General features: G+C 34.4%; 2 protein-coding genes across 15 annotated transcripts in view; one reads left to right on the forward strand and one right to left on the reverse strand.

Annotated features, from left to right (window-relative positions):
• The window catches only part of LOC132704655 (neurobeachin), a 121,220-nt gene that overhangs the window by 55,259 nt on the left and 47,146 nt on the right, over positions 1–18,815 (forward strand). The window lies entirely within an intron of this gene.
• LOC132704855 (protein mab-21) lies at positions 14,441–15,838 on the reverse strand. The gene has a single exon (XM_060675146.1). It carries the CDS (start codon positions 15,778–15,780, stop codon positions 14,683–14,685), a length of 1,098 nt encoding a protein of 365 aa, XP_060531129.1. The 5' UTR covers positions 15,781–15,838; the 3' UTR covers positions 14,441–14,682.

Consider the following 18,815-nt stretch of genomic DNA (forward strand, 5'->3'; position numbering starts at 1 on the left):
AATGTGCCGCGGCGGTCCATACGGGGCGCGACAAAAACCCTCGCCATTGTTCCTTCATTAAATTGATTTGTTGACTTGGCGGCGGTCGCGCCATCACGTGAGAACATACGCAATCACTTTTTGCGCATTCCCGAACGCGACCGCATTCTGGCCTCCACGGGATCGTGCGGCCACATCAAATTGCTATCATATCCCCGCCTTTTTATTTGTACGGCTCAATTAGTACGCGTCTGAGGTTCCGCCCTATTTTTCATATTTGAATGAATGGTGAATGTTATTTAAATTTAAACTTTCCTTCAAACACACATTAGTAATGATGAGTAAAATTTTCGATCGTTATACAAACGATACTATGTCCAAAGTAAAAAGCATCAGCAAACTAATAAAAAAGAGAGTTGTTGATTCCCTAGTAACTAGTGAGCGACAGGACGAACTAGTTTTCTGCTGTTAGGTGGCGGGAAATTTGTACGAGGACAGTTACGACAGTTACCTTAGAATTTAAAAAAATTAAAACTCAACAAAAAGTAAAAAAAATCTGTTAAAAATTGTTTGCCCTTGAACATAAAATAAATGAAATAATGTAGCAGTTAAGGTAAATTATAATAACAAAGTATTCCATTTTTTCTTTTCCAATGTAAACTAAACAAATATCGAAAACCATATACCATATACAGTGTGTCCCACTTAAGAACTGTACGCCCTTGTGAAATCTTTGGTTATAGATCGATTTTGATAAAAAAAATTGTTGGATAGATCTCAGAAAAATGCACTAAAACCTTGTTACTTTCGAAAATCGATGAAATCGAATTTTTCGAAAGTATCTGCACTCGTATACAAATTTTTTATGTCGGTAACGGTAGGTCCTATGGGATCGCCGTTGGTACAGAAATGATCACCGTCGAAAAAAATTTTTTTTTTGTCTGAATAACTTGAACCGTTGGAGCTACAAAATTCAAATGTACCTCCTTTTTAACCCTCCACGAGGTACATAAGCTTATAAGAAATGGCCGTGATTCGACGCCGGTATCCATTTTTTTTTCACGATTTTCGACTATTTTCTGGACCTTGATATGAAACAGGATAAGTGTCCGAAATTTGAAGCATATATGCAGCTTTGCCCCGTGACGGAACCTATTGAAAATGGGAGGGCTGTGGGGTCGGGTGTGTGGGTAACTGAAAGACTATGATTCAGACCTCACTTTCTTTTATATTGCGATATAGCCCGTATAGACAACAAAAACTTATGTAATGTAAATGAGAAGTATGTTAAGAGAAGTAAAAGTGCGTGTCCACATTTAAACGGTAGAAATTGGGCGCAATCAAATTTTATCAAGTATATTTTAAAAATCAAAATAAATAAGAACTAAAAGTTCAGATTTTCACGGAATTATATATTATGACATCAAATGTACATTTGATAAAGACACGGTGTTGTCGAAACAATTGCCATGTCATAATATATAATTTCGTGAAAATCTGAACTTTTAGTTCTTATTTATTTTGATAAATGGATTTTCATCAAGTAAAAGCCACCTCAGTTCAATATTTTAAAAATGTTTGAAATTTTTTTTTTTTTGGTAATTTTAGCTTCAAGAAAAATAAGTTTTCTTCCATAATCGTTCATCCGATTGGCTAAATTCTTTAACCGACAGACGCAGAAGATCTAGTGCAATAACATTTATTTCGGGCATTTTTTCGATTTTATACAAGATTTTTAAATTATAATCAAAAATCTAAACGGGTGCAAGTTAAAATAAAAATGTACAGGAGGAATATTTTTTTAGGAAGCACACCACCGATTTGAAAAAATTTACGTTTAATTAATTTAATAAATGGCGTAAGTACCATAATCTGATTCGAAAACTACGTGTTACTATAACTTTAATATTTTATGTAATGAGTGTTACACTGTGCTAAATAGATTTAAATAGTAAATAGGTTTCGAAATAATTAAATATAAAATATTTTATTTACTTTTCACTACCTGCGTATAGGTACAAAGTACGAAATTTTCTATAGGAAAAGAGTTAATCTTATTTCATAAAGAATAATAAGTCTAAATAAATAATTTCGATAGAAAGTTTTACTTTGTTACCCCTACTCTTTTACAATTTGTATATATACACTCGTCGTTAGCCTGTATCTAACAAATTGGCCGCTACCAAATAGCATTTTAATGATAGATAGAAGGAAATTACACTCTGCTACGCTGTTCCATAAAATAGTACGATCTGAACGTCCCTCGTATTTGTTATGCAAAATCAAATATCGAACCGATGTACCGGGTGGTCATTTATAATGTTTGAGTTTTGCTAAACAATATTGGAAGAAATTGACGCTTATTTGAAAAATGTTATCTGGTCTAACAAGTCATCGTTTTCAAGCGGCGGTGCTACAGGGAGTTTCAATTTGAAGGTCGTCAAACTGTAAATGTGTGATATGTTATTTTAAACAACAAGATAATGGGTCTTCATTTCTTCGACGTTACTTTAAACGGTAATGTTTATCTAAATCATCTTTAGACCGAATTAGAAAACTATATGGATGAGCATTGGAACAACTAAGAAACTTCGTCTTTCAACAAGACGGCGCTCCCTCTCAGTAAACCAAAGGTTTACTGAATAGATTGGAAAAGATGGAACAATAAAATGGCGATCCAAGAGTACTGACATGCATTCTTATAGGGAACCCTAAAAGATCGTGTAAAAAACCTGATCACAACAGAACTTTCAAAATTCAAAGAATTATACCAATCTATCACTGCCGCTTAAGAACCATCAGATGGATTGAAGAAAATGGGGGACTGGTTGAACAATTCCATTTGTAAAATTAATTTTGCTATATATTATATTATAGCAACCTAAATTATAAGTTCTAGAATATTTTTTAATGTTGCTTTTAACTTAAACATTTCGAGAACTATTGAATTTAGATGGAGGATACAGGTAGTATAATATAATTAGGTACTAGGATATAATATACGAAATATTCTCTTGTTTCTGGCTAGTCTGGATGTTTTTGAAATTTGTCATATGTTCGATTAAAGTTTTTTTTTGTCTGAGTCGTGTAATTATACGTAGTTCCCTTTGAGCCCATTTAGCCTTCTTAACTGGTTGTTATGTTTACAAAACGCATTGATTTTCTCTTTGCGCACAAGGCATTTCGTATATGATAAAAGGAGCATAGTTTTGCTAAATCTGTAACTGTCAGGTATATTAGTCCGGGAGCCCTGGACCTTTTTTCAAAATGATAAGCAACAAGCTATTTCTTTGGAAATCGTTTCATTTCATCAAGACGCCCAATCTTTTCCTCTAGGAAAATTGTTGTAACTATACACGTAGGTATAAAATCATGTCAATTTAGTTACCATACCAAAATGATCAGCAACAGGTTAGTTTTTAGCTAAATCTATAGATATTGAAATATATAATTTGAAATTAAATTTAGCCTACAAACAAATTAGTTTGGTATCGGGTGGACACCCCCTCAAAGTTGTATCTCTTATTTATTTATAAAAAATGATGAGCAACATGCTAAATTTTTTACGGTAGCTTGCTAATAATTTTTATAAACAAATGATCACATTGTCCTACAAATAAACTGGTAGGATTTTTTAGTTTTACACTTTAAACTTGTTGTACAAAACTATTTTTCGTTTTAATAAGACGCCCAGCTATTATTTTGCGAAAAGTTGCAAAACAGGTAGCTGAAAGAATGAACAGGTATCAAATCACGTCAAATTGATTATTATGTAAAAGTGCTTGTGAAGCTTATTTTTTAACTAAGTTTTGAGATAATCAGATAAATAATCTAAAACAACATTTGTCCTACAAATAAAATTTTAGGTTTTTTCAGTCCTACACTGGAAAATTTCGAAAATTGCCCTTAACTTAAACGTGCTTACATGTACATACGTGTATATTATATATACGTGTATATGTATACTTATATCAAGTCGGCGGTATATATTCGCATCAACGCGCATGCGCGTAACATAGCAACGTAGTATCCAGCACACGCATACAACATACATTGTGCATTAAAAAGTTTTGTTTACTGGGCTTGTCAACACGTGTTAATTAATTTTCTTTTATAACATTTAATTATGAAAGTGATCATGGAGTGTTAAACCTAATTTCGGGGCAAAAGAGAGACGATAAAAAATTTTACTAAAGACATTTATCTCGCGTGTAAAAAGTATCTAAACGCTCGAAAGCATCATAACCACAAATAATAATGATGACCATTGGGATGACGATGTAATAGGCTACCACTCTTGTTGTTACAAGGAGTTCAGAATAAAAACTAAATATTTATGTTATGATAGGTAAGTTTATGCTTTATTTTTTAAGTAAATGTTAAATGAAAAGAAAAAAAATAGTTGTTTAATGAATAACGACATTTTTTTTAAATAATTTTCATGGATTAAAAATTTTTGATAATGACAACTAATATTCATAAAAAATATGAAAAAAAAAGGTTGATTTATTAAATTATAAATAATAGTGAAACAACTTAGTTAAACTCATTTGTATAAAATAGCATCATAGATAATGGCTGTAGGAATATTTTAAGAACAAAAAAAAAAGTTAATCGCTCAACTAAATTTATAGGTTAGACCGTAATTTAGAGGTTAAGCAGGAATAATGTTCAAGAGTCGAACTTGTAACCTATTTTTTGTTGGACATTAATTGATTTAGATAGAAAATATAAAGTTTCATTTAATTTTGGTGTCCTACAGTTGCAGATGAATAACGTATTATCGTGAGGTCAAAAACTTTAAAGTGTTGGACTGAAAAATCCTACCAGTTTATTTGTAGGACAATGTGATCATTTGTCTGTAAAAATTATTAGCAAGCTACAGTAAAAAATTTAGCATGTTGCTCATCACTTTTTATAAATAAATAATAGATACACCTTTGAGGGGGTGTCCACCCTATACCAAACCTATTTGTTTGTAGGCCAAATTTAATTTCAAATTATATATTTCAATATCTATAGATTTAGCTAAAAACTAAACTGTTGCTGATCATTTTGGTATGGTAACTAAATTAACATGATTTTATACCTGCGTGTATAGTTCGCTACCTACAGCTACAACAATTTTCGTAGAGGAAAAGGTTGGGCGTCTTGATGAAATGAAACGATTTGCAAAGAATCAGCTTGTTGCTTATCATTTTGAAAAAAGGTCCCGGGCTATATACAAACATTTTGTTTTTTGGTGACGACCTATTTCACAGCCACGTAAAAATAAATTATAGATTATTATTTTATTTTCTCAAAATGTGTATAATTTTTAGGGAAATTTATTATATACAGGGTGTACTGTTAAAAAATATATCTGTCAGTTATTTCTGCACCCTATGTATATTGAAATATATCTTGCAAATAGCTTACTATTTTTTGAACAACTTTTGTATTTGAAGTTTTTTCCCAAATGTTAAATAAAAAAAGTTATAATTCAACGTTTTTTACAAGATGATGAGCTAGCATCCTTTTAAACTTTAATTTTCATCTTCCTTTTGTCAATATTAGTTATTAGGTGTCAATATTCATTAGTATTTATTGTTACTATTATTATTATAAAGCTAAAGATATCCCTGATAAAACCAGCCATTATATGGTGTTTATATCTCAAAATCTTATCATAGAAGTTCAACAAAACTATGACATACTGGGCATGGGCACGTGTGGGGTACTTTGGTCAAAAATTTGGGTGTAAATCAGAAGGCAAATAAAATTCAATAAATTCACCCCATTAATTCGTCGGAGCATGTTATTACGTTTTTATAATAAATCTATGGGGACCGGCCCTCTCAGTGAGTGAGTGCCCCGGACTAATCCGAATTTGATTATAGCCGGATTTGAATTGGGTTCGGGTGGCTTTTAGGGTTATAAAGAGTGAGAGAGAAAGAGGGAGAGAGCAGCGAATGAGCGTAGATTTATGATCGTTGGCTGTAAAAGCACCGGCCGGAACTTCTTCCTCCCAGCTACGTCGCATCCCCGGGGAGCGAGTGGTTACTTGGTATATTGTAGACAAAACATTACATTAGCGTTAAGTGCTCGTACGGAACAACATAATTCAGATAAAAACGTGAGAAACAGATGTTAATTCCAACGTTGGAAACGCGGTCCTTCAGTTGGTTATTTATCGTCCAAATTTTAATGAGGTATCTGAACTGTTTTTAGTGAATTTGTAGGCGTTTAAAGTGGTTACCATAAAATTAATTGATAATAAACCGTTCTAATTTTGCGGCGCTTATGCTATTACAAAAGTTACACTAAACATGGAACCGAATCATTTTCGTATCGAGGGAATAAAAAAAGGTATTTCTTAAATGAAAGTAATGCGTCAGGTAATTAAACTATATGATGCTAACAAAATTGCAACAGAGTTCACACTTTTTAGGGTTAATCACTTCATTTGGTTTTTATTGTTTTAATTTTTCTTTCTTGCCTCTAAACATTTATAATAATATATTTTGCAATATGTTCAATAAACGCACTATATTCACGAATTTGATTTGGCACGAGTGAAGAGATTGTTTAATAAACGAGTGAGTTAAAAGGTTTACCGAACGTGTTGCATACTATACTTTTTCTCCTACCATTTAGTTTTAAGTACATTTTTGGAAAACAGCACGAATACTGAGTGACGTATGACGTGATCATCAGAACTGGCAAATGTCAAAACCAGCGATTAAACTCTACTGGAAACATCTGATTCCTCCCAAACCCATCGCCAAAATAGCGGAAAATTGGGTGTTTTAGAGTGGAGAGTATTTTTGATAGTATAGTTTTTCAGGGTCCAAAAAAAATTTATCGAAACCCGTTGATTTATAATACGTAACTAGACGAGGACGCTTGCGGGATACATGAATCTTTGTTCAAGGTATTGTTATTGCACAAGATGTGTCACTAATAGTGACCCGAAAAAACGAAATCTGTAATAATTGAAAGAGGTCCGAGCGGCAAAGAGTTGATACGCTCTTATAAAAAGAAAATCTAACCTGCGCAAGGAGCGTTTGAAAACGCACACAGACACGTTGTGAAGTATAAGTCGTCAATTTGATTCCAATTTCGTAAGTTGTATCCGAAATTACTATATCGTGAGGGGGGTTCACGCGATACTTTTATATTTCTTTCGTCGTCTCTCGAGACCATTGGGCCCGCTTAAATGAAAATAAACGACTTCGTGCCATGTGGGGCCGAATGATCGGGAGTCGCGGGGTAAAATAACGCTCATAAACTCGGAAAGTAATTTCACTTTAGCCGGTAAAGCGACACGAAAATTTTTAGATCATTACCCCCGTGATAAATGGTCGTTTAGTAATTTTTCGAATACTCATTGCTTAAGGAATTCGCGCAGACCGATTACAATTTGTTTAAACGCTTATAATGAAGAAAAAAAAACATTGCGTACTTTGTCAATTTTACAGTTGCTTGGTTATCCTTTATGATTGAAGAAAAAGTGGATTAGGTGCACATAGTGTTGGGACTGGTCAATTGACCATCTTATTAATTGACTAATCAAAAAATGTTTTAAATAAAATCTTGCAATTATAGAGTGTTATCTATCATTATTTAATAATAATATGTATTTTATAATAAATTATTATGCGTTTGTGATATCCGATTTACCTATAACGGTCTTCAAGAAATTTCCGATTACGATACTTAGCGATTCGGGGAATTTTAATATTACTATCGACTCAATATAACGCACAATATAAATAAATAAATATGGTATTTTAAAAATTATTTCGGTCAATTGACTGGTCAATTGACACAAAAAAAATTGACCTGCCAATTTCGCAACCGTAGGTAGACATGTCAAATGTAAATTGTTACGGGGACAGGATTTATTTTTCATCGCATTGGACTTTGAATTAATTATTAACTCAATTGTCATTGAGTTATGCATGTTTTAAATTTCTAAAAATTTATGATCAACTCTTATTGGTAGAATAGATGTAACATTTATAAATTTCAACGGTTTCCTATTAAAATTGACCGACTATGCGAGATGCCAAATTTAAAAATTTTACTTAAAATATTCATTAAATGGATTAAATAATTGTTTATTTTATAATCACCAGAGGAAGTATAATTTAATTAATAGTAATTATAATTAATTAAGGTAATTCCGGTAGTGACTAAAGTGGCGCTTATCAAACCTGGCGCATAATACGAGGGTCACTTGAAAAGTTTGCGACCTAACAATGATACAAGACTTTTTTTTTATTTTTCTACATGGCCTCCCTGTAACTCTATACACTTATCCCACCTCTCTAACCCGTCCACATAGTACCCAGCGTTTTTCTCCGCAAAATAATTGTTTACGAAGGTGATTACCTCGTCGTTTGACGAATATTTTTGTCCTCCGAGCGCAGTTTTTAGATGTGTTAACAAAAAGAAGTCGCTTGGAGCTAAGTCTGGTGAGGCGGATGGTTACGCAGTTCAAACCGTAATTCGTATGAGACGACGCGTGGTCTTGGTAAAGCAGGATTTTTTTTGCAAATGTAGTCGTTTTTTCGCAATTTCTGTCGTCAAGTTGTTGTAATTGATCAAGATGACTCCATGACTATCCCAAAAAACAGTCGCCATCACTTTAGCAGCCGAAAAACAGTTTTTGCTTTTTCGCAATCCACTCTTTTGAGTGCAGTTTTGATTCGGGCGTATAATAGTGTACCCAAGTTTCACCTACGGTAATAAATCGGCTCCAAAACTCGGATTTATTGCGCCTAAACTGCGCTGCATTGGAAATATTTAGTCTTAACATGTTTTTGGTGACACATGGGTAAACGCGGCACCCAACGCGCAGACAGCTTTGTCTTGCCTAAATCTTGAATTAAAATGTGACAAACACGTTCTTCGGACATTTTCATAAATTCTGCTATCTCTCTTACTTTAATTCGACGGTCGTTTAACACCATTTTATGAACTTTAGCAATGTTATCGTCGGTAGTTCCAGTTTTTTGACGTCCCGAACCTTCATCATCTCCAAAATTTCACTGTGGTAAATGGCGGTGCAAAGTCCCCATACACAGAGTCCAACCCATCTTTAATTTGAGTAGGCGTGTTGCCTTTCTAAAACAAATATTTTATATCAACTCTATACTCAATTTTTTCCATTCTCACGAAAACACCCACATCGTCACTTAAACGACTCTCAACTAAAAACGGCACATCCAAAATGACTGAAACTTTGGTAAGTCACTATCAAGAGGTGCATAACTACGACGACTAGCTTTTAGTAACTAGTGCCGCCATCTTCAGCGTGAGGTCGGAAACTTTTCAATAATAATAATAATAATAATAATGACTTTATTTGAACAATATATGACAAAGTTATAACAAAGAAATTATTAATTTACCTGTCCAAGTTGGACGCAAGTCTAGCCCTTGGCTACTTTACTGAACCAAACAAAGACAAAAACAAAGTTAAATAATAAATCCAATAAAAATTTGACCTATAGAAATGACTGTAATTATACACTGTAGAAATAAGTTACGGAAAAAGCAAATTATATACATATAAGTACCTAACTTTAAGGTAGAACCTTGGATCAGAATTAATTGGTTTTATAACATTTTGGAACTGTGTGATATGTAGGTACTATATTACTATCACTATTTCATTTTTTTTTATGGTTCGTTGAGATTATGTTGACGTACCAAAAGTTTCATCATTGAACTGAATAGATGATGAAATTTTAAACGAGTTGATGATAGACCAGAAGTAGACCGATAGTCTTCGGGTAATGAAAAATATAATGGTACTATAACGATAATTGGATCAAATACTAGGGGTTTTGAAAATACTGAACAATATGAGATCTGCGATCGGTTTAGGTAAAATAGATGTGTGAGCCAACTCATAGTATGCGCGCTTGGTCTAGGTCATTGTTTTGTTAAAAGTTGCTTGTTCAGCTAATGAGCATAGACAGCCAATGGTCTGATTTTTTGTCGAAATATCCCTTTGGATTTTAATTGTTTGTGTTTGTGTGTGTTGTATTGTACCTTATTCAGTTTGGGTGCACTATAAAAGTGTGCATCGTATTTTGCATTGAATACGTTACTAAAACTTGGTGAACTTAGTAAAGGAAGATGTAGTCCAGAGACAATTGAACCAACGTTTCCCAGACTTTTAAGAACATCAGTAATTAACATTTATTTTTATTTCTGTATTTTCAGTGCATTTCAATAATTTATCAAAATACGTTCTCAAATATTTTATGCTGTCTGCTGGTGTGGTTAATTCTGCATTCAATTGCAATTATTTAGAAATTTTAATAATATTTGTACATACGAGGTGCGTTTAAAAAGTAAGATGACTTTTAAGTTTTATCAAGAAGTATTTATTTATTTATCAAAATGAATGTCGCCTTCAAAGTAATATATATACACTTGTGCCAATGTTTTTTCCAATCCTCGAAGCACTTCTGATAAACACTTTCTAGTATAGCCTTGAGTTCTGCCAGAAATTTTTTCATTATCTCCTTAATCGTTGGAAACGTCCTTCCTTTCATGGGTTTCTTAAGTTTTGAAAACAGGAAAAAGTCGCAGGGGCACATATCCGTTAGTTAGACACAAACAACGATCAGTGAGCAGGTATATTATCGTGTTGCAAAATCCATGAATTATTTTCGCACAATTCTGGACGTTTTCTTCGTATTGCCTACCGTAAACGGCAACTTTATTGACCGTACGACCTTCTGGTAAGAACCCTTGAAGTACTACGCCAAGTTAATCAAAGAAAACGGTAAGCAAAACCTTGACATTTGATCGAACTTGACGTGCTTTCTTCGGTTTTGGCGATTCTGGATTCTTCCATTGGCTTCCACGTCATAACCCCTTACCCGTGATTCGACACCAGTTATGACCTTCTTGAGCATATCAGACTCATCATTGACATCGTTTAACAGCTCTTTAGCGATGCTCCTTCGACGGTTCTTTTGTTTAAAATTAATCAAGCACACAATATTTGTATTTTAGGAGAAAGTGGACGCATTTTTTCCGACCTAACATAACATAACGTTTAAAATGAGAGTTCAAATCCCATTTTGTCGTTTATAAAATAATACCGTGGCAGGGTAAAGAAGAGTGGAGAAAAAAAAGGCGAAATTTACGGGGTGTACTTCGATCCGATGCCCATAACTCACTCCGTATGAGCGCCGGCCTGTTATATTTATACGAGTGTTGCAACAAAGAGATCGCGGGAGGGAATAATTTAATGGTGCTCCGAAGAACAAACATGCCGCCGTGTAAAACATCGCTTTCGAAAATCAATCAGCGGACGGCTCGATGAGCCCGGCGTGGCCTTTGCAGAGGAACACGCAGATGCGATGATGTTGCGCCGACCGGCATGATATGAACCATCGCCGTATCGCCCGTAAGGGCTACAATTCATATCGAACGTAAAGCGATGTTAAATGGACTTCACCATTAAACATTTAAAATTTTTAGACCTACCATGAATATTTGTTTCTTTTTCGACGTGTCAAAAAGTAAACAACACCAAATTTTTGTATTTACTGTGATTTTGTGCTCAGTTTTGTAATATTCTATATGAAGAATATTGAGAAAACTTGAATAGTGAGAGAACTTGAGGATGCTTTAGAAAATGTTGGACAAGTTTATTCAAAAATTGCAAATTTGCAATTATTAGTTACTTTAGGATTTAAACAACCTCCAATTTTCGATTTGTATCTGGTAATTTGCGAAACATCTAAATTTCCAAATTCGGCACAAAAATTCAGATTAAAAATCACTAAATCTCGTGAGTTTTCTATGGCTTCAGTGGGGCTTGCAAACCGAGATACACGCTTCCGTTGCAATTAAACCTGCAGCAGCTGTGCTTCACAACATAAATGTAGATATCAACATAAAATTGAAACGATTTTTGGGACAGTGTTGAATGTTGAGAATTATTGATAAGCACGCAACATAAGGTAGTGTATGTAAGTATATACTTATATTTTTTTTGTGTCAAATTACGTTAGTGTGTATTTTTAAGTTATTATACTTATAATATTGATAATTTTTGAATGTTCTTTATTCTTAACTTTCACACCTGTTAAAATTAATTTATTTTTGTAAAAATAAAAAGCAAGGTTTTTTAAACCCATTGCGATCGGATAGCTCGCGGAGTATGGTTTAACTGATCGCATGATCATTGATTCATTTTCTTACTTCTTCTCTGCTACCGTTAGATGCAAACTTTTCTTTTACAGAATACACCGCACCAAAACTTTCACTCCTTAAAGTTCCTGTGAAATGCAGGATTTATTTTTGTTTGCCATCTAGTACAACTGTAAAAAAGACGAGAGCGACCTCAGCCCAAAATTCTTTCACATTGCATGTTGCTATCAGCTATTAAAATTTCAATTTGAACTATTTATAATTATTTTAGCTTAGTATTTTGACATTTCTCAGTTTTGACGGCACCGTTACAAGTATAAAAAAAATAAAAAAGTATTGGTCATAGAAAAAGTATAGTGGCCAACACGTTTCTAATCTCCTTTATTATTACCACTAACTAAGGAGGCAATTAGCATACTTATTGGTCAATATAGTTTGATACATTCCAAGCGACTTCCAAAAGTCTCTGCGAACTGCGAGCTTTATGAATTTTTCATATTTGATATTTAATTTCCAGGCGACTTTATTTTCTGCCAATAGAGCAGCAGCTGCTTAAATGATTTCGGTAGCAGTAGTTTTTATCTATTTTAGTTAATTTAGAACAATAAAAAGAGCATAATCTGTCTTCTGTTATCTCTTCAAATCTAGTAGTATATTCCCTTCATGTCAGACCAAATTATTGGATCAAATTGTTCAACCAAACATTTATGTTTGGTTGAACATTATGATTGTTAGATTGAACCCTCTAATACGGGATAATACTGAACTTTTTTTTCAAGAACCATAGCCAAAAGTCACACATCAAAAAGCAATGGTGAAAATTTTCCGTATTTTGCTGAAATGCATTCTGTATCTACACATGCTCTGATAAAAATTCCCATGAAATTGTCAACTGATGCATAGTGGCAAACTTCTCAAAAGTATTAATCTGCTATTGTGACATTTGATATTTCAAGTATTGGAAACATACCTTCTTCTTCTTCCAGTGCCTTCTCCCTTTCATTGGAGGTTGGCGACCACTAACGCTTCTCTATCCCTCTATCCCTCCTACCTACTTTTACTCAAATCGATCGCGTATTTTTTTAAAATGGGGGACATGAACGTTTCTTAAACCTCCCAAGTCAAAACTTTGAACTTGGTCGCTAGGTTCTAGATTCATTTCAAATGACTATTATTGACATTACACATTTAAAAAATATATCAAAGCTATAATGATAACTTAATAACCCTGAGAATACACCGTATTAATAACACCTGGATAATGTGCGCATATCATTGTAGCGCTTCTAATTGGAACATTATCACCAGCTTTTTTTTCGACGGTCGGTTTCCACAGCGCGATAAACTATCGACAGAGTTAAAAAGCTTCTATGCTTGTTTCGACTATTTTATACTTATGTCTCACAAGTGTAGATAACTAGATAATTGATATTAAAATCTTCTTGGTTTATTTTCTTTACAAAACTTTTCAATATTGTAAACAACAAAATGAGAAATGAAAATATTTACTCGCGTGTCCACCCCAGAGGCGTAATTGTTGTTCTATATAAAAAAAAATCCATAGTTAGAGTTTTAAAGCGGAGACAAATTCGAGTCTTTTTTGTTTAATGTCCTTTACTTTGTTTCTGAAAGATAAGTGGCTGAAGGGGGAAATAAATAGCATGGCGAAAAGACAACGCATTTTAATAAACTTGAGAGTTAGTAAAAGGGTTATTCCTAGACTATTAATTGTGCTATAAGTGAGGCGTGCTATAAGTGATTGCTTACCTTTGATGGCGTATTGTAATATAATCGCAAAGAAAAATAAGTTTCTGAAAAAAAAAGGATGCAACGATCTGACTTTTTTATATCATTGCCACAGTCGAATAAAAGTTCAAGAATTCTAAAGCAAATCTAAAATATTTTAAGGCATTTCCACTTTACCGCTGTTTATTATTGTTAATTAATAGATAATTACCGCTAATTTATGAAATAAAATGCATATTATTAGAATCCCAACTAATATTAAAGGTCAAAATAACATGTTTTTATTTATCTTTATAACGAAAAGGAAAAAACTATCCAATAGCTGATATTTTTGCCCGTTTTCAATTACTTATTTAATATTGTCACTTTATTTTATTAAAAAATCAGTTGTTAAAGACTAACCAATTTTATTATTCATTCTTTAATATTAAAATGTAGAAAACCATTTAAGAAATTATCTAAGTCAGAATATTTTTTGTACGAAAGGAAAGGCAGGCATTATTAAGTTTTGCTAGTTTATTCCAGTAACCTACAAAAATTCCGTCGGCATCGATACCAAAGAAAAAAATATTGGCGGGAACTTAAGTACGTACCAAAAAAATCATCTCGTTTATTTAAATATATAAAAAATACCATACAAATAATATTATTAACAGTATACGTACAACGTAAAGCAGTCATAACGAAAAATCACAGTCAGTTGATATTTTGTCTCGCGTTGAGCGGGTTGGTCTCTACATAGGCCATAATCTCTAACAACGCACGGCGCTTACCCAGTCTCTCAAAGGAACTCTATAATTTTTCGAAACACCTCGAGTTTGTCAACATTTCCCGCGTCAATCGCCACACTTGTTTAGAGGCGTTCTCCAAAGCGCCCGCCGATTTGCCCTTAAACAAATCCAAATTCGGTAGGAAGTAATGGGGACACCTCTTGCACTGCAAACACGATATGAGCTGCAGAAAGATTCCGTTGATCCTATCCGCGATGCAAGCCTCGTCCCACTCGCTTTCCCGCGGATGCTTCTCGCACTCGTACAGCAGCAAAGTTTTCATGTGGTAACTGGTCACCGGATTTCCCGGCAAATCTAGATGACGGTCACGCAGCGTTTTCAATATGCTCAAGCAACGCTTCCTGCAACCGCCTTGCAGAAGTCTATTTTCCGCCTCGAGAAAAGATAACACCCAAGCGTCGCCTTCCATCGCCGATTGCTTGCCCTGTAACGCGATGCACTCTTTGGACAACAGATCGAAGCCCTCGGTTTTCACCTCAACCACTAAGTTCGGATGCGGCCACGGTATTTGCGGCAACGGCCAATGGGCCGCCGACCTGGGCCACAATCCCGTGCACTTGAATGCCGGCGTTATTTGCACGATGAAACGTTCGCGTATCCTTAATTTCACCTCCGTGGTGTCCGCAATCATTTTCACCGAATCTCGGTAGGAACATTTATCGCACGCCTGCGCTACCAGCGTTTGAAAACGGGAACGCATTTTCCTCGCGGAAAGGTAACCGGAAGCCGTAATGAACTCGACCCACAACGACATCGACCTCTTTCTGCCGTCGCTCAGTTTCAATACCGCGCAACCGGGCAACGTACCGTCATCCACGAAGTTCAACACTCCCATCTGGTTCAGATAAATCACCACCTCGAACTCCGTAGGAGTCACCACTTCGAGTCCGTCGTATCGGCCGTTGTAATCCGTCAACGACGATATAAACCGCGGCTCTTGCACTTCCACCTCCTTGAGCACGTCCTGCACCACGCGGCACACTTCCTGGATCGTTTTGGCGGTCTGCAGTTTTCTCGCTTGCACCTTTTCCGTGTAATACTTATTGAGCTGGTAAACCATCTTGGATTGCGCTGCTAGCATATCTGGCGGCACGAGCATAGTTGCATACTCAATCCGCCGGCCAGCAAAATCCGCCGCGTGTGTGAGTCAAACAGCGTTAACGGGAAGAAACTGCGTGTCGTTTCGTAGGCTTAGAAGCGACAAAGAGGTCTCCAGGTGAGACGTGCCCCTCCCTGGAGGTGGGCCGGCGCATGGCGCGAGCCGGCAACGCCCATGGCAACCAATGGTTGCGGCGCGGAGAAAGATCGTTGACGGTTTTTACGCCGCGCAGGTTCACGGCCTACGCTACTGCCGCGCGGTTCTTGGGGCCTGGCGACGAACAACCCCGCCGGTGATTTATGGGGAAGAGATTCACTGGATGAGGGAAACGGTGTCGTTTTGGGAATGAAAAACGGTTTTTTGCGAAGTTTACCTTTTTTTATTTGGTCCAGGGTGGTCGTAATTGGTGCCAAATATTTAATTGTAAAAATCGAGTTACGATCTTCTTCCAACCGAGATGTATAGCGTGTTTTAGTTTTTGGAAAATTGCCGATTACGTTTTTATTTATGATAATTTCTAACTGGGCCAGAAAACTATTAGGAACTTTTGTAAGTCAAATGCAGTGCCGTATTCAGATTTTTTCTATAATTCTCCATTTTTTCACAATTTAATACCATTTTTTTTTATATGGCAATCATGGTTGGGTAGGTATGGTCTTAAAAAATGTAAGTGATGAGCTCTTTAGGAAAGTTTTAAAGAAACTGATTCGTGAATCGTTTCTCAGAAAATTCGAGAAAATATAAAAAGTTGAAACATGATCTGGAGATGATATTATATGATAACAAATAAGTAAACAGTATTGTTTTATTGGTTTTCGAAATACACCATAGATATTTAAATTTTCATTATTACATAGAGCATAAAAATAATAATACAATGCATCATATCATTCATCCGTCATTCTTAGGGTCACATTTTTTTTGTAGTAGGACATATTGACATGACATCACAAAGAGACATTGCGAAAAACAAATGTTTTTTTCTATTTCCGTCTGTAAAATGCCTAATTACACACCGTTCGGGAAGCGACACTTTAACACCTCGGTTTCGTTTCCCACGGATCCGAGCCACTTCGGACATTTCCGTGATTTTACCGCACGGGTTTGGGAGCAATCGGATGTTTTCGTAGATATTTCCCACGCCTTGAATATTGACGTTTGTCAATTCTCACGGTCATGTCAGTGAATGTATTCGTGTTGATTTGCCAAAATGTACCCAAAAACTAACGGTATAGTATGCAATACGTTCGGAAAACTTTTTAAATCACTCGTTTATTAAAAACTCGTTCCGCTCGTGTCAAATAAACTCGTGAGTCAAATGCCGTTTACCGCACTTGTTGCATAATATACTATTACCGCACTTATTGCATAATTTACTATTACAGACAAAGTATTCCACAAACGCCTTTATTGACAATGTACAATACAATTACAATAGAAGTTAATTAAAAATGTGGCCTTTACATTTATTTAAAAATTAAAAGAAATTGTTCTTTTGGGAATAAGTTCGACATGTTAAAGTCTCATAGTAATACCCGAGAACCTGAGCAGATGTATTCAAGCACCTACCCTGAAAGATTAGAGAAAATGATGTTCTGTTATCTGTGATTAGAGACCCTACAATGTTATTAGTAAATAATTCCAAGTTATTCCAATGATAATTAAAGAAATTTTATTATAAGTTATCGACTTTTCAATTTTAAGTATACATTAAATTTAATACTATTTCACTGTATGTGATCAATGAACTGCCAAAACTTTTGTTTTTCAACTATCGGTTGAGCGCGTTCTTGGCCTACTATGAAAAACAAAGAAATTTTGCTTTTGCGACCCTAAGAATGAGGATCAATGCATCATAGGATACATCAATTCTATCCCCCATTATATTCTTCTTAAAAAGTGTTCTAATAATGTACCACTGCCAGAGCATGTTTGCAATATTTTGGGCTTTACAGATAAAAAAACAAAATCCAACTTTTCATATACCGTCATTATACTGGGCACAATGTATAATTTGAGAAGTACATAAATTTTTAAATAAGCAATAATTTGGTCACCTCCAAATTGATATTGAACAATTAGGTGGGCTATTTTTTTTTGTTTGACATGCTTTTCGTAATTTTGATATGTTTTAAATTACTAAATAAATACAAAACTTTGTGCTACAGGGAAAAATCCAATAAAGAATAAAAAGTTTTTTAATTGATGTTTACAGTTTTATATATGGTCCTATTTATACCTTAACAAAAAATGCTTTACATACATAATTAAAAAGGGTTTAACAGGGACATTTTGTTAACATGATTGCTATATAACAAACACGAATCAACACATTCTTAGTTTAATTTTAGTATGTTTTATATTTTGTCATTTATTGCTGGTAACGTTATTATAATTTTATTTATTTTTTTTGTTGATAAAACATAAAAGAGATGCGAATGTGGTATGGGTACGACTTAAGAGGGATAATTAAATTAATATTATTAGGTGCAAGTTCCAACTTTATATATAGTTTATTAGGCGCTTTAATCGTCATAATAAACTAACGCCAAGTATTTCATGTATATACAATAAAATCAGCGATCAGTGTATTCGTCATGACGTCACTTTGCTTGGTATGCCTTGGAAATCGTTTATCAATTTTTTTTTTATTTAGGAAATTTAAGAAATAATACACGTCATAATTTTTGCAATTGACAATATTGGTTATTGAAGTTTTATATATTACATAGCCACAATGAAGCTGTATATCTAAGTTGTTTTGTTACGTAGTATTGGAATATTAAATTTTGAATACTGTTGGCTGTGCATATAGAACAAAAAAATATAGGTACTGATCACCAAATCATTGATAGTTGTGATTTTAATTTAAACTCGTCTAATATAGGCGCAAAATAGGTTTTCATTTCGAAAGGCTTAAAAGGTCTTAGTAAATATGCCTAGATTTTAAATTAATACAATAGTACAGTCGTCAAAATGGTTACTACTTTGAAAGTTAACGAAAAGGAAAATGGGAAATACGGAGCGGTGTGACA

Source organism: Cylas formicarius, unplaced genomic scaffold, assembly GCF_029955315.1.
Source record: "Cylas formicarius isolate icCylForm1 unplaced genomic scaffold, icCylForm1.1 PGA_scaffold_7__23_contigs__length_41026272, whole genome shotgun sequence".
Taxonomy (NCBI): Eukaryota; Metazoa; Arthropoda; class Insecta; order Coleoptera; family Brentidae; genus Cylas; species Cylas formicarius.